Genomic DNA, 22197 nt, shown 5'->3' with positions numbered 1-22197 from the left:
GTTGGGTTGGGTTGGGTTGGGTTGGGTTGGGTTGGGTTGGGTTGGGTGGGGTTGGGTTGGGTTTGGGTTTGTGTGAGGCAGGGTCTCACTCTATAACCCTGACTGGCCCAGAACTCACTGAGTAGAGCAAGCTGCCTCTGAATTCAGAGATTTGCCTACCTCTGTCTCCAAGTGCTGGATTAAAGGTGTGTACCAAGCCTAGCCACTTTTGACAACTTTTGTAAAAACAATGTGTTTGATTCTGGCATGTTTCAACACAACAAATGTTTTCGTTTCTATTATGGGACACATTCTGGGATCTGAGCTTAGTGGAGACTTTTTGTGTTAACTGCAGCGCCACAAGCCAAACATGGAGGAAATTTAACCTGCCCTGGCATGTTGTAAGACACTCTTCATCTTAATTCTGAGACATAAACTAATTTATGGATAAAATCGTGTCTACAGTTGTTATAGTATAGACAAGTAATCACAGAATCCATCAGCTACTTTCATATTAGCTAACTTGCTGAAGTGGTCACTTTTTTTACTTCAGTATCTAAATAAATGTTCTGCTGACAGCAAATATTTGTACTCACAGCCTGCAATAAATATTCTAAAGAGAATATAGTTAAAGATAAATGTGTTTGTAAGTAACATGAAATTCTGCTTAAGAATTCACATGTGAAAAATTTAATAGGAGGCTTTAAACCAAATAACTAGAGTTACCTTGAGCAAAAGGCCACAGGCACAGTGAGCACCACGTGCTTGTGATCCTGGCACTCCGTGTGCTGGAGCAGGTAGATGGAGAGTTCAAGGCAAACCTAGGCAACTTAGCCAGATTATTTCCTTATCCAGATTATTTCTCAGAATAAAAAAATAAAAAGGGCAATGCTAGGCAGGTGGCTGAGCATCTGTGAGCTTGTAGCTCTTTAGGAAAAGTCAGTTCAGTTCCCAGCACATACATGACAGCTGAAAACTGTCTAAAACTACAGATCCAGGGGATCCAACACCACTTCTAGCCTTCTAAGGCACTGAGCACAGATATGCAGACAAAGTTTCCATATATGCTAAAAAAGTAAACAAAAAGGGCTGGGTGTAGGTAGAACACTTGGCTAACATATACATGTGATCCTGTAGAAGGAAGAGAGAGAGAGAAAAAGAAACAAGAAAAAGCATGACTATCCAACAGCTAAACAAGAACATACACTTCAATGAAGAGTCAAAATGAAAACAGCGACTTCATTGTATTAAATACTCAAGATAATGACATCAGATCTGTTCTGACTATGCATCGATGAAAAACCTACTAAATCGGGAACACTTCCACCAGTTCATAAAGAAAGAGAGTTTTGACACATGTACAGTTCTTCTAAAAGTCAATACATGTCTACTGAATGTTTTGTTTTTAAAAAATACATGTTCTATTTTGTCTATCTGTTTGAAATTTCTAGTTAGGCTCTGCATGGTGGCTTACAGCTTCACTTCCATTATTCAGGCAAAGGCAGAAGGATCTACCTGTTGCTTCAAGGTAATCCTAGTTTACATAGTGAGAGGTCCAGTCCAGTCAGGAACATCCAAAGCAACTCTTTCTCAAAACAGATAGATAGATAGATAGATAGATAGATAGATAGATACATACATACATACATACATACATACATACATACATACAGAGATACAGAGATACAGAGATACAGAGATACATACATATAATAATAAGAATAACAATGATAATGATAACTTTCTTTTTTTTCACTAATTATTCATTCTAATTCACAAAAATAAACATGTGCAATGGAGAGTAAATTGACTAATTAAATAAATAAACTCTATTCCTTTACCATAGTTCATGTGAGTAACACTAAATCTGACAATTACTCTGGCCAGAATCCCAAGTGTTAGAAAATTAATTAGTGCTGCAGGTATAAAAAGATGGTCCTGAATAAACAGACAGGCCTACCAGAGCAAAATCACCAGGTATGAGCAAAGCAGAGGAAGTGGGTCCCTGTGTGAAGCATACAAAAACCTTCATTTTTGAATAAAACGCCATTTTATCTTTAATTTTTTTCTTTAAATAAAACTAAGTCATTGTTATTCATGTTGTTTCCATTCACTGTAGAGGTGACTCGTTAATACTTTATAAGTGGAGCATTAGGAAGATTCCATAAGGATACATATAATAAGTAGATGCTAATTACTATTTTAGAGTATTGCCTCATCAACTTTGTAATCCACATCGGAATCCACAGCATTGTGGAAAGTTTTACATAGACCCCTTGCCTTGGCTATCCTTTGACATTTCCCCCGAGTTTTACTGACAATGATCTTTGTAAGTGGACTTAAGCCACAGGACAGACAATTCTGCTTGGTAGAAGGGGGACTGCTGGGCTAACTAATTCTGACAGCAACCCTAATGAGGAATAAGTGAGCCGCTAGGCTTTCCTGTTCTGTGAGAAGATCTGAACTGATGTGACAGAGCAGAAGACTGGCAGGACCTCTGACCCTACGACTGTGAACACCTATGGTAACAAGTGAACAGATATTCCCATTTTCTAAGGTGGGGGGTTTGGCATTTCTGATCCTTTTCTAATAATAAAAGCTGTAGTGTCCAAATTCCACTTTTATTGCTCATAGAGTTCAGTAAGTCATTTTTCTTGGGGCAGTGAGAAATATGATTATAACAGGTGTCACTCCCAACATCAGCTACAACACAATAAGGAGGGGCCTCTTAAAGTATAATTTGTTAATGTGTTAATCTAAAGGAAAAATCTCATGGTCAGCCTGGCCTGATGAATTCTTCTGATAGTGCCTAAGAGAAGGACCAGACCTTTTCTAAAATAAATGTGTTTTCTTGTTAGTTTTTTTTTTAAAAAAAAAATGTCCAGAAGGTCATAAGAGAAGAAAACAGTGGGGATCACTTTTTCAGAAAGCATCCTCTGAGACATTGGACTGCTCAGTTAAAAAAAAAAAAATCTAAGTTATGGAAAACAAAGAATGGGAATTGTGTAACTCTCCAGGTAGGTGGAGAGTTCAAGGCAAACCTAAGCAACTTAGACAGATTATTTCCTTAGGCAAACTATTTCTCAGAATAAAAAATAAAAAGGCAATGCTGGGCAGGTGGCTCAGCATCTGTGAGCTTGTAGATCTTCAGGAAAAGTCAGTTCAGTTCCCAGCACAACATGACAGCTGAAAACTACAGTTCCAGGAGATCCAACACTACTTCTGGCCTTCTAAGGCACCTAAGGCACATGGAACACAGATATGCATGCAGACAAAGCACGGAGGTTGAAGAGATGAGCACTCAAAGGTAAGAGGAACTAAAGGCAGGCAGCCTTCCTCTACAAGAGGGACCCCAAGTCACCTGACTCCAGGAATCTCCCCCGTTCCTCATCAAATTATACCTCATTGGAGCTTTCTACATGTGTAAGTCAACCCTTCTGTCCTGGGGAAACAGCTGGTAATTTCAACAGTGGGAAGATAAACTTCCTCATGTTATCAAACTAACAAATTATAGAGCTGAATTTTAAATCCATCCATGTAACCAATCAGACAGATTATGACAAAAAATAGTCACAAATCTTCAAAAGTATCCATGTTCCAGGTTTAAGTATATTTATATGATTGGCATTGATACACACAACATTTCAGTTTTGAAGTTTTATGTCATTAATCTAACACTGAAAAGTTTTTTTTAAAAAAAAAATGAGGTTTGAGGCTTCACATTTAAGACTTCCACATATCTTGAATTAAGTTATACAAACGGGGTGAGGTAAGGGTCCTATTTTGTTTGCTGCATATAGATGTTCAGTTTTCCAAAGCTTACTTCCTGAACATATTCTGCTCCCTAGAAAACCATCAAGTATGTAAGGAATTCGTTTCTCTATGCCTTTACATGGTACACTCTGCAGGAGAAAGGGGAAAAACAACCATCACTTAAATCCTATGCTCTGTGGTTCCGACAAGGAAATCTAGTTAGAAATGGCACAATCCCACACTTTTGCTTAGTTTTTAGAATGCTAAGAGGGTATGTGGAAGGCTACACAAGACAGAGGAAGCCTCTGCTGTTACTCAGCAGGGGTCCACGCCTGAGAGATCTGCAAGCCTTCCCAGACATCTCTTTTGACTCTTCTGAATGAAGAAGTCCCGGAAAGCAAGCAAGCCTTGCAGCTGGCTCACCATCCATTCTAGTGACACAGTTCAGCTTTACACTAAAGCCATGATCCAAGGTTAGAAACTGTAGGCAGACCTCAGGAAATGGAAGGAGGAGCTAGTAAATATGTTGCATTTTTACGACTTGATCCAGTTCTTATGCTCCTTCCAGGGAAGATTTAGAGTCCTCCAGTGATTTCAGTGGAAGAGTACAGGAGATTATTTAGGGAAAACAGTCTTTAGTAATCTCCAAAGAGGCCTCTCTCCAGCAACAGATGAACACTGAAGTAAGAGCCTGTAGGCTATGTCCCCACATTACCCACATTAGGATGAAGGAAGATTAGCTAAGGTTCAATTCTTTGCTCCTAAATCCACTGAAAATATGTGTATACAAGCGCTAGGTGGCATCTCATTTAAGGACTGTAGTTTCCAATGAAAGGCACCGAACATGGCCTCCTTTGTAAGGTATATGGATGAAATTCAAGAAAATTAGCAGTCCCAAACTGCAGACTCTGAATCCGAGGGAGTACTTTACCTAACTGAAACCCTAACTCTTCCAAGCTCATACTGCCTACCTGTGTCTTCAGCACTTAAGTAGGCCAGCATGGCTCGATTGTTACTTAAATGTCTACCACCAAGTCAACTGCAAATCATGGAAGCAAATGCTTCACTATAGGGTCACTACATTATTTGAATGATAAAGAGGAGGCTCATTCACACAGTGCTCAGGGTAGATAACAAATGAAACCATGACCAGCAACCATACAGGACACCCATATATATTTTGATACCTTGGATATTTCTAATAAAATTTCTTGTCTTTAATCTACCTACTAGAAAGCATTTTTAAGGTTTCATTCTCTCTCCTAAATGTTTATTCAATATCTATATATCAGGATTAACATTCAAATTTTATATAAATTTCACTCATACTGAAGTGTACTTGTAATGTTTGTACAGGCAACTCATACATATATATGTAAGCAGATGTTTCCACGCTTCAGTTAGGGGAGCAAACTGAACACAAGGAGAAGATAAAATAACCCCTAAGCTGCCTGTTTAAGCCATGTTTTAAAATCCCTCTGTCCAAAGTAAAACTAGAGTCTAGGGGATTATCTATTTCAGTTGTGGGAAACAAACTAATAAAAAACAAAACAAACAAACAAAACACTAAACAACAAAAACAAAAAGAGAGCAGAACAAAGTCTGAGGATTTCAAGCCTAAGATGGCCCCTGCTGTCAGTCATTTCCAGCCAAGGACTCAGCTGGCTTTGAGATATCACACAGACAGGCGGTGTCACATTTGATAATGTAAAGAATGAATGATCTCATCCAATTATCATGCATGGTTTACTCTGTGATGAGTTACCATTCCCCCATGTTTACTTATTACCATTGAGAATTACTGCACATTCTAAACAATTACCAGTAGACCCTTATAGCCATGTACTAATCTCCTGGGAACAAGGCTACACTCACACACACACACACACACAGACTCACACACAGAGACACATACTGACACACACACACACTTACACACACATATTCACACACAGACACACATACACTCACACACAGAGACACACACACTGACACACACTGACACACACAGACACACACAGACACACACACAATACAATTTTGCCTCATGAAAAGTTAATTTCAATTCCTCCAGATATTTTAAAAGGAAAATCAGATGCTTCAAGAAAGAACCAAACATGCACAATGTTGGCTTTACAGCAGTCCCCACACAAATGAAGGGTTGTATCCATCCCCCTGCAGCTACACAAGGCCCATTTGTTAAAGTTCTCTAACATTTTTACAGATGCAAATTTAAGTCAATTCTAATATGATGTCACAGCAAAGAAGGGTTGGTATTTTTAAAGTGACAAACATCATAAGAATTTGACACATCTCTTTTCATGGTAAATGTCAAGATGACTGCACAAAAAGGCAGGTTCTGTGGCACTTGTAAACTTGCTGCTTCTGTGTTATCATAGAATAGTGGTCACTAGTGAGGAATTAATGCACGGCTTAATGTAAAACATCTCTTTGCTATTGAACCAATTCAAAATTTATAGCAGAAATTCTGAGTGTTTTTTTTCCCAGTAGTGTAGTAATTGTGAAAGGCTGAAAAAGGGTTGGGTGGAGTTTCATGACTGGAAGCAACTGGAAGCAATGAGTTGAATCAACAAAGACCTTTTGAAGTTTCCTTCAGGCAGATCTTGGTGGACTCCTTTGTTAATGACTGAAGTCTCACTGTGTTTGTAGGATTATCTGGAATTGGTTCTATGCACAACATGAATGGCCCTGCTTTCTTAAAATTCAAAGATGCTGCTTTGCAACTAAAAACTCACATCTTTGGTTAAAAAGAGAGAGAGAGATGTTATCAGTGGCAAAGTTGTGACTTTTAAAATAGATTCACTCTCCTGGAGCTCTCTGCTCCTACAACAGGTGCTAGCTGCAAAGTCAAAAGGAAACACCTCGCAGGCTGTGCTTTCTTCCTGGTGTTTCAGGACCTCAGTTCTATCCTTAACCTAGGGATGCCACTCTACCCATGGCATTTTTACCACTGTCTCCTTTTTATGATTCTAGAGACAATTTTAAGGCTCTTGGAAGTTGTTGTTGTTTCCATTCTTTTGTGTTTCTCATGGTTCAAATGCAGGATGTTCTTGCTCATTGAGCCATAACTATTTATTCATGGTCTCTTAAAGAAAGAGAAAGCAAGCAAAGGGCAAATAGTCAACTCTGAGCATTAAAAAGTACTCTGAGGTTCCACCAAGGACACTCAGTTGACCCCCACAGTGTCACTGTGCATGCAAGAACATTATATTTGTTCTTCAGACAGAAGCTAAGACGTAGTTCTCTTCTCCTTTGTTGATTCTGTCTCTCTCTCAATTTTCATTGCTGAGAGAGTCAGGGGGATAATGAATGCTCACAACTCAAGATACCTGTGAGCAGCCACAGAGGTACAGGTCACGGTGAAACTGTAGAATCAATCTGCCCAGTATTTAATTTGAGTTCAGAACAAAATTCAAAGAAGCAGCTCATCCTTGAACCAGACAAAACAGTAAGACTTACCTTAAAGGACTATTTTGAAAGTGAGATAGATTTGAAAACATGGAAACTATGAGTGGTTTCATGGTACTAGGAACTGAGAAAGAGCTCAGGTATCATAAGTAGTAATTCTAAGACCACTGGAAGACTGGAGATGCCTCCAAAGAGTTGACCAAGGACATGCCTGGCTAGGATATTTTATCTGTCGGTTTACGTCCATCCGCAGTGCTCACAGCCAATACAGAATTCAAGCTACCTCAGATAAGGCTGGAAGTGTTGGCATAGTTATAATTCCAGGACTCTAGGGGCTGAGACAAGAGAATGATGAATTCAAGACCAACATGAACTGCAAGGTAACACCTTGTCTCAGACAGACAGACAGACAGACAGACAGACAGACAGACAAAGTGAGAAGTGAAAAGGGGAAGGAGCAAAAAGAAAAAAAAAGTGAGTAGCTGAAACCATAAATACCCATAGGAAAGGAATTCTAAAAAGAAGGAGGGAAAGGGGGGACAGTAAAATCACAAAAGGGAACTAATAGCCCTTACGTCTTTCTGCTTCTTGCCACAAACCACAGGGGTGGTTTTTCCAAACTGTAATGGGACCAATGTGATCAAGATTAATGCTGGGAACTGTTGGCAGCTTCGATCCTAACCATCCATTCATTCAACTTGGAAGTCAGATAACTGTTGCAAGGCAGCTGCCAGTAATTTCAAAACCTTTGGGAGACCTGAGATGCCTCCAACAGGGTTGACCAAGGACATGCCTGGCTGGAATATTTTATCTGTAGGTGGTTTGTTATCATCTTGGTTTTCTTTTTGATAAGTGTATCAATGTAAATTACTGAATAATGAACATGAGGAGGATGATTATAAACAATAAAACAAGGGAGTAAACCACCCACATTTGCCTTAAAAAATTATCAACAAAAATGTTGAATTGCTTTTTCATATCTGTTCAGTGATGTTCATTCTTAAATCACATGCATGTCTTAGTCACTGTTCTACTGCTGTGTCCACAAGAGCTCATATAAAAAGAAAGAAAGCATTTCATTGGGGCTTGCTTATAGTTTCAAATATGAACGTCTGATTACAGCTCGTTACCATCATGGTAGAGGGCATGGCAGCATGTAGACAGGCACAGGAGCAGTAGCTGAGAGCTATATCCTGAGCCATAGGCAGTAGGAAGAGAGAGAGACACTGGGACTGGCTTGGGTTTTTGAAAGCGCAAAAGGACACGCTTCCTCCAGCAAGGCCACACTCTCCAACAATGCCAAACCTGGTAACCCTTCTAATCCTTTTAAATAATGACACTCCCTGCATTCAAATATATGAGCCTCTAGTGGCCATCCTTATTCAAACTACTATACAAGTACAAATACTAGATTTAATGACATCGTCAAAAATCACTGTCAAAAAGATGATCCTCCCGAGGAAGAAGTGCAGGAAATATAACAAATTCAAATGTTTCTGTTTGCAAAGGGAATAAAATAGGAAGCTGGAATCCTGTGATTACCAAGTGTTCTAGGCTGGGTACCTCAGAGTCTGAGTATTACGGACATGAGCGCTCTGTGTGACAAATCATGTCAATTTATTCTTCAGAATGGAAGGGATAGTTTGGAACAGTCCTGTAAAAACATCTCCAATAAATGAGGTTTGTATCTACCCTATATCTCAATGACCTGCTCTAATTCTAAAGGCTGATTCAAGTTTCAAAAGTGACTTCATAAGACATTGTTTCTCATCTTGATTTTAATTCAGCTGCCTCTATCAAAACTCCCATTCATCAATCATGACCTCTCTAATGGCTTCCTCTCTCTGCCCTTTGGCCTACTTCCTCTGATACACACAAACTGCCCCTCCAGTAATGCTTATTTCTCTTTCTATATATATGTCCTCAGCATATGCAGCCTTTTCTGAGAATTGCTTCTTCTACCACCAGTAGTAACAGCCACTGGTCCTCCACAAGGAAGCACTTGCTAATGAGAATGGATCAGGCATGAGAAAAGAAGAAAAAGAGGAGGAAGAAGAGGAGGAGGAAGATGAAAAGGAGAAGTAAGCTTAGTCAATCAGGGTCTGTTCCTTTACTAGATCCCATCTCCTGCTCACAGCTGACTGAAACATAGACAGTTATCAGATCTACTTTGGCTTATCAGGTCTTTTTTTTTTTTCTCGAATGGAGGATACATTTTAGTAAGATTCTGGACTTCCTATGACCCCTTTCTTTTCAGTCAAGAAAGCATGACCCCTTGCAGTCATGCAATACTAGGAAGCCAATAAACACAATTTGCAGAGAAGAATAAGAAGGAGGTAAAACAGAGAAGCCAGGCTCACTTGAGTGATGACATTAACAGCAGCCTCCCCTGTCCCACATCTGCTGGCATTTCTTTGACTTCAGCTTATGAGACTGAATCATATCATTCTGCCACTATCTGAAAGCATTTCCCAAATTTTGGTTTAAGATAGCCCTATGACTGATTTCCTATAAAACCTAATTCCAAATGACCTAATATAATCCCTGGTCTTGAGACTAACGAATTCCAAATCGTCCACATCCACCTTTTTATTCTGAATTTATTCTAGATTACTCATTTCCTTCACATTCCCAAATTCCTAGAAAGAGAGCTCTGCACTTTCTGTCTCCAAATTCCCAACTTCCCTTGTACCCTCAAAGTTCAGGAACCATGCTGTGTCACCAGCCCTACTGAACTGTTCATTTATATCATAAACTTGCTGACATCCTTGATGGGACCCCCACTGCTTGGCCTCTCTGCAAATAGAACAGTGCACCAAATCTCTCCTGAGAATCTCCATTATGAGCACTAAATATTTTTAGCTAAATAAACAAGTAAACCTTTATTCTGGTTTTAAACAAGCTGTTCTGAAACAGCTTCCAAACACTACACAGAGAGAGTGCTCAGGACCAATAGATACCTGCAAAACAGGACAACTCAGCACCATGCAGTCAGGATACCTATCAGCTCACCATCAGCACGTGCCAAGTATTAATTCCGCCCCAGGCGAATGAAGTTTAATGAAACATGATCTACCTGCTAGAGAACTTATCGTCCACTTCTTTCTAATGTCCTGCCTCCTATCACCACCAAGGCCTGAAATTTTACCTCTACCGTACCACCCTCTGCCTGCTTCCTTTCCTCATAGCCACTATTTTGTAGACCCCAAACATCTCTTGTCAAATGATGCTAAGTTAGTCTACTAACTTTTCTCCCTGACTCTATCACAATTACAGTCCCTATATACGACACTGTTTTCTGTCTTGATTCCTTCCTCAGCTGCCTTTATCAAAATCTTCATCCATCAGTCGAGACCTCTCTAATGGTTTCCTCTCTCTGACAGTAAACTAAATTAACAAATGACCCTTTCTTAATCAATCAGGTAAATACTGTGATTCAAAAATCTACCAATACTTTTTTTTTCCATTTAAAAATTCCAAAAACACATGATGGAGACCTACAGTTGACATAGCTGGACTACTGTAACTATTCATGGGCTGTGTAAACTGTGAACCTCCCTCTGGTTATGATGCAATGAATTTATAAGCTAGACCGACAGAGACCATTCCATTGGCATCTTTTCTTGCCTGGCCATGCTTAAACCCCAGCAGATCCTGGGTCATTAGATTGTGGTTTTTCAATATGTGCTCTGCCTTTGGCTCCGTCATGCTTGCATGCACACCACTATCTCCTGCTCGAGTTGGAACTGTGATTGTCATTCACTGGGACACCTTGCCTCCATTTGTACTCCTAGGATGTACCTTAGTAAAGCACATGATTGGCACTGAATAATAATTGCATTAATTGTTGGATTAAATTATATTTGAAGTTAAAACATTTGAAGCAGAAAACATGAAAGGAGAAAATATAAATTAAAACTATTTCTAAAAATGAAATAGACGATTTACTTATTGTCCCAAATAGCCTTGAGTGCACTCCTAGAAGGCTGACCATCTACAGGCTATTTCGTTTCTTTTAATCCCATGTAAGAGATTTTGTTAGAGAGCTTCTTGCTTGATAATTAACTCTTAAAGCTTGTAATGAAATATCATGCTAGTATTTCTTATCCAAGGAACCGTTTCCCTAGAAGTTCATAAAACATATGAATTTCTAAGTATTTTTATGTTTTTTTAAAAAATCTAGACACTTTTAATGTCTGTATTCCTTACACTGAATTTCCATATCTGAATATTTAGGTCTCTAAAAATGAATCCCATGCTTTATGAACAGCATTTCAAGTCTAAGAAAGATCACATTTGGAGTGAGCCAGGGATGACGACAATACAGTGAAAACAACTAGCGGCTACTTCTAGCATCTGCAGTTTTGTAACTCGTAAATCTGAGGGCTCCTTTCTCTGCCCCACTTTCAACATCACTCCTCAAGGTACTTTTATCACAAGGCCTGTTGATCACCATTTTAAAACAAGAGATTCTCCCATTGTGTCTGACCTCATTTATTTTATTGAGCTATCCCTCTTTTAACTCTCAGGATAAGGAGTTATTGTCCAGCCATCCCTTATATGGCCAGCCAGTAAGCACCTTAGAAAGGGACCATTTTATTAGCTCTTTTCCGTTTGTTTCTCTAACTATCCCCACACTATGTGGGCAAATGTCAAAAGGAACAATTGTCTAGACTGTCTGATATTTTTGATAGAAGTGTCAATTATGTGCTACAGATTTATCTGTGTGTCACAATCCCTCACAAATTTCCCTTAGAGGACAGGAGGATATCTCAACAAACACTGAGCAGAGATTCAAGTGAAAAAGACAGGAACTTAAAAGCTGGTTAGGAACAGCCCGGGGAGGGGACAAAATCTTTCTCTTTGATTTGATGCCCATGCACACAACAAATTACAATTAGTATTCAGTGTATGTGAACATGCAGAAAGGAAAAGAAACAATACGTAGTATTGAAACAAAATTGCTAGGATCATTTTTCATCATACACTAGGAGAGTACCATAGTAAAATTTCAATTGTCCAGGAAAAAGAACTTATCCAGTGAGATTAGCGTCAAACTGATGTGTTTAAAATGGAAAAGACTATCATTTTCTATGCCATCATTTCTAATTTAAATTGTTCTTGCATCCATGATACTGAATTTTAAATGCATCCTAATTTTTTTAATTCACTGAGCATATGGCTTTAAAAAAATCAGCAGAAGCATATGTTAAAATAACATTTAGCCTGAAATATTCCACATTCATATTTGAAAAGAACTTCTTCAAATAATGATATTTAATAGTCAATATATGTTTATATGTAATATATCCTACTTATAAACTTCAGTAATTTAGAATCAGAATGTGTATGTATATATATATATTTATAAAGGTGTACCAGTTTGTTCAGGCCACAAGGCCAATGGTTTTCTTATTCACAAGATTATTCAAATCTATACAAATAAATGCTAAAATTTATGAAAGAAATGGTCACTATCTTCATTCATTGCTTTAATTGCTAATAGCATTGGTTCCTATATGCTAGATCACTACAAAAGAAAGTCTTTTATCACAGAATGCCTAAATTCATATTTTATATAATGTTTTGAACCAACACAGGATTGTCTCCATTTCTAAAATATCATAACACCAAATATATTTAACTTTTACAAACACAGATGCATACTATACATAAATGAAAAAGTAAAATTACCCACTATATATATGTATGTGTATATGCATATATATACACACATATATATAGTGGGTATGTATGTATGTATGTATGTATGTCAAGATTTTCAGTGCAATAGTTTCATTTGCAAGTTGTTGTTGGATACAATGTCACTCTAATGCTTGGAATAAAATTTAAACATTAAAGATGGTAAGAGATTAACAGATATTTTATAGCATGGACCCTATGAATTAGCTTACAGTGCAATTTATTTTTGAAAAAAATAGCAAATCATCCAGTATATATGTATGCATACATATATGGATATGAATATATATTCATGAATATATATTTTAACATACAACATGTTATTTAACAATTAAAGAGCACTGTAACTGTACACACTAGATAAATAATCTAATTATGTACAAAATCTTTAGATGCTTTTAACAGGAAGTACATGTGGCCTTTGCTACCTTTTCAGTATAAATTGCTTTATCAACTGACATTTTCTTTTAACTCTATAATGAACATGATGTTCCCATTTTCTTGTCTAGTGCAGGTAAAAGCTAAGAAAAATCATGCACAGGCTCCATGGTTGGCTACCACTGCCCAGGAAAGAAATCGCATGGAAGGCTGAGAAAGTTATAGGCAGTCCATGAAGGGTGGGCTGCCACACTCACAGACCCAGCAGCACACAGTGCACTCTGTAGACTCTAAGGAACTACACACTGGAGACAGCAGAACTGTTCATTCTCCACAGTAAGCAGCTTATATACTCCGACATACTACCTCAGACAGCTCTTTTAGCATATTTGATGGAAGGCTGCTACTTTTTAACAATAAAATGTTGCATGTTAGAACCTAAAACAAATTCTGATTTTTCTACAGCCTTCTACATGTGCTTATGTGAGAACTTTCTAGGTCTATACCCAAAGACAGTAAAGGAGATTTAAAATTACATAATTGCGCAAAAAATATTTCATGTCACCCACTTAAATATCCAGCATCAAGTTAAAACTTCACTGAAGATAAATACTAGGAGGCAAGGAATTCCTACCTGTATTGAAAAATATGGAAACAAAAAGGAACAATGGCTAAGTAATATAACGGTGCTATGGAGAACAAATTAAAGGGCAGAAAGTTGGGAGCACAAATATTTAATGTTTTAAAAATATTAAATTCTACATAGCTTGTTATTAATTTATGCTCTAAAAGCAAATAATGAATTTAAAGACAATGCTTTATTTGCTTTCATCTTAGCAGAAAAGACAAAAGCATGCTACATTGTTCTAGTCCAGTATCAGAGAGACAATAGAAAGGTGTACACTTAGGTTTCTCTAAAGCAAAAGAGTGATGAGATTTTAATCTGTTTTAAAACTGAATTACCTGCTTTATATTCTAGTGTTCCATGGGTTTATTTAAGTAAAATTAATAAAATCTACTGGAAGAAAGGAAAAATACATCATTGTTTATTTTATAACCCATAAGCATATATTCCTGTATGTATTTTTCTACAATGATTTTTGGATTTTAGTTCAGTTTGTCTAATGTTCACTGAAAAGCCAAGGCCAATAGTGACTTATATGCCTACATAAAACAATAACAAATTAAATATGCCACTACTTATCCAGAAAGCTACACCTATTGTTTCACATTCTAATCATGCACCTGTGGAGTAATCAATGCTCTCATGTGGTTAGAGCTATGAGAACAAGTTAGAAATTGAGAAAAGAGTTTTCAATGCTCACTCATTTTAGAATCTACATATACTGTCTTATTTTATATTCTTTGTTATGACACATTTCTTCATGCAATGTAGAATATAAATAGGAAGTTCAAGTGAGCATAACTACAGCACTCGCTCTTAATGCAAGGACTAGCTCCATACCATTCCAACATGACGGCATCCAGACATAGAAATATGTCTACATAACAACAGCAAATATGTATCTCTAAGTATTCAGAACTCAAAAACTACTGATTTTTGCAATACTTTATTAAAAATAACTAAAATCCTCAGTTATATGTTTAAATTATGTAATCAAATCACATATAGTAATTGGCTTTCATCCAATTGTTGCTCACTGAGTAGCACTTCAATATGGCTGGGATAAAAGTTTAATTTTAACTATAATGCTTTAAAAGTAGATTGATAAGCCCATTCTAAAATTAAAGACAATTTTAAATTAACATTACTATATTGATCAGCACGCATGTGTTCCTGAATTTTAACAGATATGTTTTAACATAAATGCCAAGGAATTATTTCCAGAAAGAAAGCTGCCCTTTTTGAGAATTATATTTTGAAATAGCACTATAATATATGTATAGTATATAATACGAAGATGATGTATTTTCCATTAAAGCATGCCCCAACAGGGACTGGATGCTTGCTAGCACATCATGTGTTTTGTTTCACACTTTATTTTCAAAATCATACCCAAAAGGAATATCTAGTCTATAAAAATAAAAACGATATTAAAATTCTTTTGCCTAAAAACAAACTCATTGTTTGAATGTTAATCGTTGGAATGGGTTTACAATTTTACTGCAGAAGAATATACTGTATTAGAATGGTCTTTTAAAAAGAGGGCAGAAAATCTATCATTTACAGTAGTATGTTTATTTATTATAACAAAACTAAAGACCTTCATGTTAAACATCAATAAAAAAGCTCTTAATTACAATTACTATTTACATGCAACTCCAATTAGTGACTAATTAATGTTACAGTGTGTTAGTAGCACAGTCTTCCTCTTCTGAAGATGAAAACTTCTCATTTTATTTTATTGTTTTTGAAAAATAAAACTGCCAACAAAACCAAATCATTTCCTAATGATTTTCTGAGAAATTTATAAATAGAAGCATCAAAATTGGCCTTTAACAATTGTTTCACTCTTTGGATTCAGTCTTCTAAACTTGATTTTTTTCCCTAGATGATCTGAGCTTTATCTTGATAAGTATTGCATTTAATTTTTTTTCAGGCAAGCAAAGCAAATGGCACCTTTTTTTGATGAGATTGATGCCACCTTTTTTTCACAGATTTTATTCTGAAATCTAGCATGAAGTACAGATGTCAACTACCATTCCTCCAAAGATAGAATCGCTAACTTTGCAAATAAGTAATTGCAGAAGCAGGAAGGTTTCCAAAAGCGTTGTTAATATTACCTTAAAGACACTGACTTTGAGCTATAAAGCCCATTCTTAGTCCATAAAATAACGTTTCTCATAGTATAAAAATGTTTTCATACTCTCGTTTGAAACAACACAAATCCTTTCAAAGAAAAACAAACATAGTTCCCTAATTCCTATCTTAAATGCCTACTTGATCTCCTTCATGTCTTTAGCACATATCTGACCAGGAAAATTGAGTTATTTAATTTTGGGAAAACATTTATTTCAGATGTTCTAATTAAAAAAAAAAACTTTACACTAGTATTTTACTATGACATGCTGAATGCTGTTTGTTTGTTTGTTTATGTTTTGTTTTCCTTAATGGAAGGAAGCACCCTTTCCAATTAGCAGAAATATTGGCAAATCAATTTAAAACAACACTAAAAATGTGCATTCCGAGTAAGTTAAAGATGTGGCTTGTTAGAAGCCACAACTTATTTGACACAAAATGCATGAGAGGCACCCGAGTTCTTATGTAATAGGCCGAGCTTCAAAAGCACTAAAATATGAAGTACGGTTTCTTAATAAGACTGGGTGATTTTGTAGCATCTTAAGGGAATTCTTAGAGTTCTCATGTTTAAAATTAAACAGTTGGAACGTTCTGCCAATTAAACGAAGCTCTACAGATGGCTTTTACCCTTTTGCTTTATAACAAAAAGGATATGCAATCATTTTTATGGAAGATTATCGAAAGAGAACATTACTGTAAATCATACCATAAATATTAGACACCCCCTTTCTTCTGGCTAGGAATAAGCATCTCTAGATGCTTGCACTGACACCTAAGGTGATAAATGTTCTAGGCCAAATCTTAAATAATAGCTGTCGGGTTCCAGCTAGTACAGATGCACTTCTAGTGTACCCCCAAAACTCCAGGATTCAGCTCTCTGCCAACAAAGGACAGCAAGTGAGTCCCCGCACCATAAAAGCCGCACCATAAAAGCCGGGAAGGCTACCATGGGCTTTGTTTTTGTTATGTAAAATGCATTAAAGTGACTCACCCACTTAAGACTACCTACTCCAAGCAGCTTTAAAGTACCTTCAAGAACCAAAATAAATGCTTTCCCAGAATGCCAGATAAGCTATTCAGCGCATTTAAAAATATGTATATGTGCCACTGACTCTGATTCCTTCTTGCACCGGGAGAGAGCAGAGAATGGTTGCATTGCACTCCCTTCCTGCAGTGTGACTATAGCTACCTCTCAACACTCTATTTCTAGAATAGCAACGGTTTCTTTCTCTCTCTCTTTTTGAAAGTTATTTTAGAAATGTTAAAAATAAGGGAAAATTGCAGGAGACTGGGGAAAGAGTTCCACCCTCAAAGAATAGGGGTTCTATTCATTCTAAGAACAGGAACCGCGTGTCTGTCGGCACTTAGATGTTTCAAATAAAGGGTTGGGTAGGTTGGCTTGGGTGGCCCTTGTTACCTGTGAGCGCTGGGGTGGACAGTTCGCTCAGCTGCCGGGAGCGAGCTGGCTAGAAACCAGGGAAGCTGTCAGGCGCTCCTAGTAATTTGGGATCTAAATGAGTTTGGACAGCACAGCAATTAGCATCCTAGAGGCCAAGTACAGGAGAGGCGCAAGCTACCCGGGTCAGAGTGAAATTTACTCTGAAATACCTAACAGAAACCCAACTTTTCATCTGGCTGGGTTTGGTGGGAACTGGGTATGCCTACAAAGTTTTCCCCCCAAGTCCGGCTACAGTCTTCAGCCTGGAGCATCCTCGGAGACCAGGCTGAGACGCCGCCGACGGCTGGCGGACGTTCCCTGGGACGGTGCGACCGGCCGAGGCTCGGCACGCCGCTTCCGAGCTCACTCCAGCGGCCAGCAGCGCATCACGGGGCGGCCCAGCCTCCGAGGCTCCCAGCCGCGCTCCCCGCCCCCACGGGCAGTCCGCCCGGCATCGAGCGGGGACCCCCGCCTCCAGCCCCACCCGGGCCCGCCGACTTACGTGACGGGCGAAGGGAAGGGCTCCTCGCTCGAGGGGCCGATCAGCCAAGATTGGAAAAGTGTCAGAGTCAAGGCCAGCAGGCAGCCAGCAGCCATCTTCGCGATCGAAGATCAGTGCCCTCCCTGCCGGCCCGGAGGCGGCGGAGCTGCACGCGGCGGCGGAGGGACCGAGCCGGGGCGCCGACGTCTGCCGGAGGGCGCGCGGGGAGAGGCGGGCAGGGCACGGGCGGGCGGGCCGGGCGGGGCCGGCGGACTCTCTAGCGCGTGGCTGCCGCTCCGTGCCACGGCTGCCTCGCCTGCGCCGCCATCAAGGGCGACTGTGGAAACGGAGCTCGGCCAGCCTGCCGGCGCCCGCGCGCTCTGGCTCCCCGCGCTCGCCTCCCTGATTTATCCGCGGTCGCCGAGGAGAGGGCGGGGGCGGGGCGGGGGCGGAGGGGGAGGCGCGGGGACGCGGCGGCTGCGGGGATGGGGATGGCCGGAGCGGGGCTCGGGCTGCCTTTCCCCGGGCGGGTCTCGGGGAGGCGGCTGTGGGTGGGCAGCGGGAGGGCCGGGCGTCAGAGCCGGGCGGGGACGGCCGGGGCGCAGCCCTCCATACAAGGCAGAGAGGAACTCCCAAAGTCGCCGTCGCCTGCTCCCGCCGCGGGGCGTGCGGAGGCCGAGCGGACCCAGCCCGTAGGTGCTCCCCGAGGGACCACCGGCCGCCCGCGGGCATCTACCGCTCACGCAGGCTCCTGCCGAGCACTTTGCTCGCCTCCCCCGGGGTTATTTTTTGCACAATCTGGCAGGGGCCCCCAAGCCCTTCTCCCAGGCGGAGAATCCGCTGCCTGCCTAAGAATCCTGAAGTGATTTGACAACAAACGTAGGAGGTTTGTGGTGCTTTTGAAAACGCCGCTGTGGACTCAACCAGGTGGCAGTGGCTTGCATGGTGTGCCAGGGGTTAGGGCCTTAGACTGGGCTCTAACTAACGGTGCCAGCGGCCCTACGCCCACGTACAAGTAGACTCGGTTTACCTAGCGGGGACAGAGCCTCGGGGGCGGGCTGGGAGTTGATGAAGAAGGAGCTGCAAGATGCTGTAAGATGTCTTTCCTACTGTTCCACCGGAATGAAGACTAGAGAAACGAATACTCCTTCGAGGGTGGTTACTGTTGCAAGGGGCTTGATAACATCTTAGCAAGCAACCTTCCAACTGGTTGAAAAATTCCCTGTCCTGATCACTGGACTGCTTTGTGAACAAGGTTGCTGTCTGCTGAATTCACTTTATCAGTGTGAACACAGAAAGGAGGTTAACATCAGAAACAGGTGGCCCTCTGCAAATTGCATCTGAAATGTGGAGGAAGGGCTGCTTTTACCTCAACCCTAAGGAGAAGCAGGGCTAGCGAGGGTCTTTGAGAAGGAGCAAAACAAAAAAAACAAAACAATCCGGGTCTTCAACTATACCTTCCCTGCCTGGCTCAGGCCCCCTTCGAGGACAGACTTGGTGGGCCGCTGCTAGAAAGGCTTCAGGGAACAGCCCAAATTCGGAAGCTGCTTGCTGAAGGATATGAAAACACTTTGACATGAAGTCAGAGAATACAGTTCATGATGAGAAAAAACACCCTCAAACTAAAGCGAAGAATCTGTAATGATTTTGTGGCTATTAAGATTGTTAATCACTCCTATCTGAGGCCCAAGTTTTTAGAAAAGGGTAGATAGACCCCTACTCATTTGGTATTGACCAAACAAAGAGATGGTGATGGTGACTGCTGAGCAGCTCACAAACGTATTTGTGATTTTATGGTGTTTGGCCCGTAGGTTAGCGGTCCCTTCCCCCTTATCTCTCCCTTTTCACGCCTTATTTGTTTTCTTTATGTCCTCTGCATCTCTATCTTGCCCTTTGTTTCCTTCTTCCTACTCTGAGTGGCCTGACAAAGGCACCCCAGAGCGACTTAACTTAGTTTGTTTTGTGCTAGGCACCAGAGCTGCAGGAATGAGGGATGCAGTGGCTGTAATGGGATTTGGAGCTACAGCAGATACAACTACAGCTACAACTGCTGATACCTTTCCTTCCCCAAATTAGACACCCATATAGTCAAATCCATCGTTCTTTACAATTTTTAATTATTCATGGGCAGATCTTCTCTTGCACGAGAATTAGACAAAACAGAATTAAATGCTCATTATTGTCTACATAATGTACTGTTCTCATAATTGATTTACTATATTAAAATATCGTTATAATATATTATGTCAATTATTTCATTAATGCTTCAGACTCTTTACCATTGTATATTATATATATATATATATATATATATATATATATATATATATATGTAATTTCTTTTCTTGGAAGAAAAGGCTTATATAGAATAAAAGAATGTAATAAAGTCTTTGAGAAGGTAAGTCAGGCTTCATTATAAACTTTATTGGCATTGAGCCAGATCTCAGTGTCTTTAGATCACTCTGATGATGTACTAGGTTCTCCGGTATCTGAAGCTATGATAGAGAGAGAGATGCTGCTTCTACAATTCTTATTCTGAAGGGTTGGTGTTGTTCAATCTTTTACTTCTCTGCAGTGAAATTTAGCTGTTAATTCTTTTTGTTGACACAAAACGTTTTAATGAAAACATTAAAAATGAAGTTTTAAAAAGATGTATCTATGATTGCCAAAACAACCTCACAACATGCATTATGCTTCTGCCGGATTAACCATATCCTTACACAATGACTTTCTTTTTTTCATCTCAGTTGTGGTTTGGGGAGAGGCTTCATAGAGCTCAGATCATAATCTATTAATTTTGATAAAAATTCCCTAAATCTCCAAAATCTGTCATTTAAGTTAAAATGTTTACAAATCACAGGGATTGAAAGTAAAAATGACTGTATTATCACCTAAAACAAGATCAAGAAGCCAAAAATTAATTTCTACAATTTATTTAAGCAAAAACACTTTATTTGGAAAGTAAATTAGTGAAGCAATGCAGATTTTTTGTATTTCATAATTTCTGTAAGAGTTTAAAGACAATACATAGAAAATATTAACTTTTGTTTAAAGCAAATATATGATTCATTGTTAACTCTCAATAGTTATTTGATATCAATGAAAGATAAAAAGAACAGGAAGGTTCAGCTGTTTTACCTCCTTAGAGATTGTTTTCAAGAGAGGAGTGGAAAGAAAGCAACTTCAAATATCAAGTCCCTGGAGAACGGACAAGGAAATGTGCAGTGCATTTTAAGTTGGAAAGAAAGAGACAGAGTTCTTTTTCAGTGTTTTAAAAATAAAGTGGCACTAAAAAAGCCTTAATTTAAAAAATGGAAAAAGCAACTATTCTAAATTAAGAAGAGTCAAATGTTTCCTATAAACAATCTAAAATAAATTTTTTTGGCCCAAGATATATGGATGGATGATAGATAGACAGACAAACAGACAGACAAACAAGGCATTCAATTTTTATAAAAGAACTGCTTTCTAAGCGAACACTAAGGAGCATTAAACGTATTTACTGCCGTCCATTGCTTGTTGTCTTTGTCGGATTTATGCCACTCTGCAAAACATCCTCATATCTGTAAATAAACAACACCTCCCCCCAACACCCCCCATCTTCCCCCAGGATCTCTAATGCTGTCCTGGAACTCACTATCCTGGAACTCACTATGTGTAGACCAGGCTGGCCTTGAACTCACAGAAATCTGCCTTTTGAGTCCTGCGATCCACTTAAAGATGTATACTACCACATCACGATACAACAGTAGCTTTTATGTAATTCTGCTTTAAAACTGCTAATCAGATAATTTGACATTCAGTGTTTTTGTTCTTGTTACATTTTCCCTATTCCTTGCTGTCACTTCTGTTACTCACAATCATATCTCAGTACCTACAGAAAATAATGGCCCAAAGCATGACTTCTACTAAAATAAAATAAAAAGAATAAATAAAAAATAAAATATAGAAAAGAAAATCCGACTTTTCTATTTTCCTACTTTTCTCTAAAATCTAGATTTCATGGAAAGAACCTTCAATCCATAAACAAAGCCAGAACTGTGTTTTGTTTCATTCTATTGGTCTGAAAGTTACAGCGCAGTATATAAAGTGTATATCCACAGGCCTACCTAAGCAAAGGGAAGAGGGGCACTCAATTATTTATCCAAACATTCACTAGCAACAGCAAAGCAGTGGGAAGCAGTCAAGAAAAGATAGTAAATATTGAAATGGCCAACAAGACTGACTGCTAGCAAATAAGACAGTCTTACTCTTCTTATATATATGGGTCTTACT

The 22197-nt window shown here is 39.2% G+C and overlaps 1 protein-coding gene across 1 annotated transcript in view; it reads right to left on the bottom strand.

Moving 5' to 3' along the window:
* Cacna2d1 (calcium voltage-gated channel auxiliary subunit alpha2delta 1) overlaps nucleotides 1-18038 on the bottom strand; it is a 405712-nt gene extending 387674 nt beyond the window's left edge. The window contains exon 1 of the mRNA XM_028776033.1: nucleotides 17944-18038. Coding sequence (XP_028631866.1) covers nucleotides 17944-18038 — 95 coding nt within the window. The remainder of the gene's footprint in view (nucleotides 1-17943) is intronic.
* Nucleotides 18039-22197: the final 4159 nt, after the last annotated feature.

Source organism: Grammomys surdaster, unplaced genomic scaffold, assembly GCF_004785775.1.
Source record: "Grammomys surdaster isolate TR1022 unplaced genomic scaffold, NIH_TR_1.0 264, whole genome shotgun sequence".
In the NCBI taxonomy this organism is placed as follows: Eukaryota; Metazoa; Chordata; class Mammalia; order Rodentia; family Muridae; genus Grammomys; species Grammomys surdaster.
Note: the sequence above shows the minus strand (reverse complement) of the source record. Positions and strands in the feature narration are given on the sequence as shown.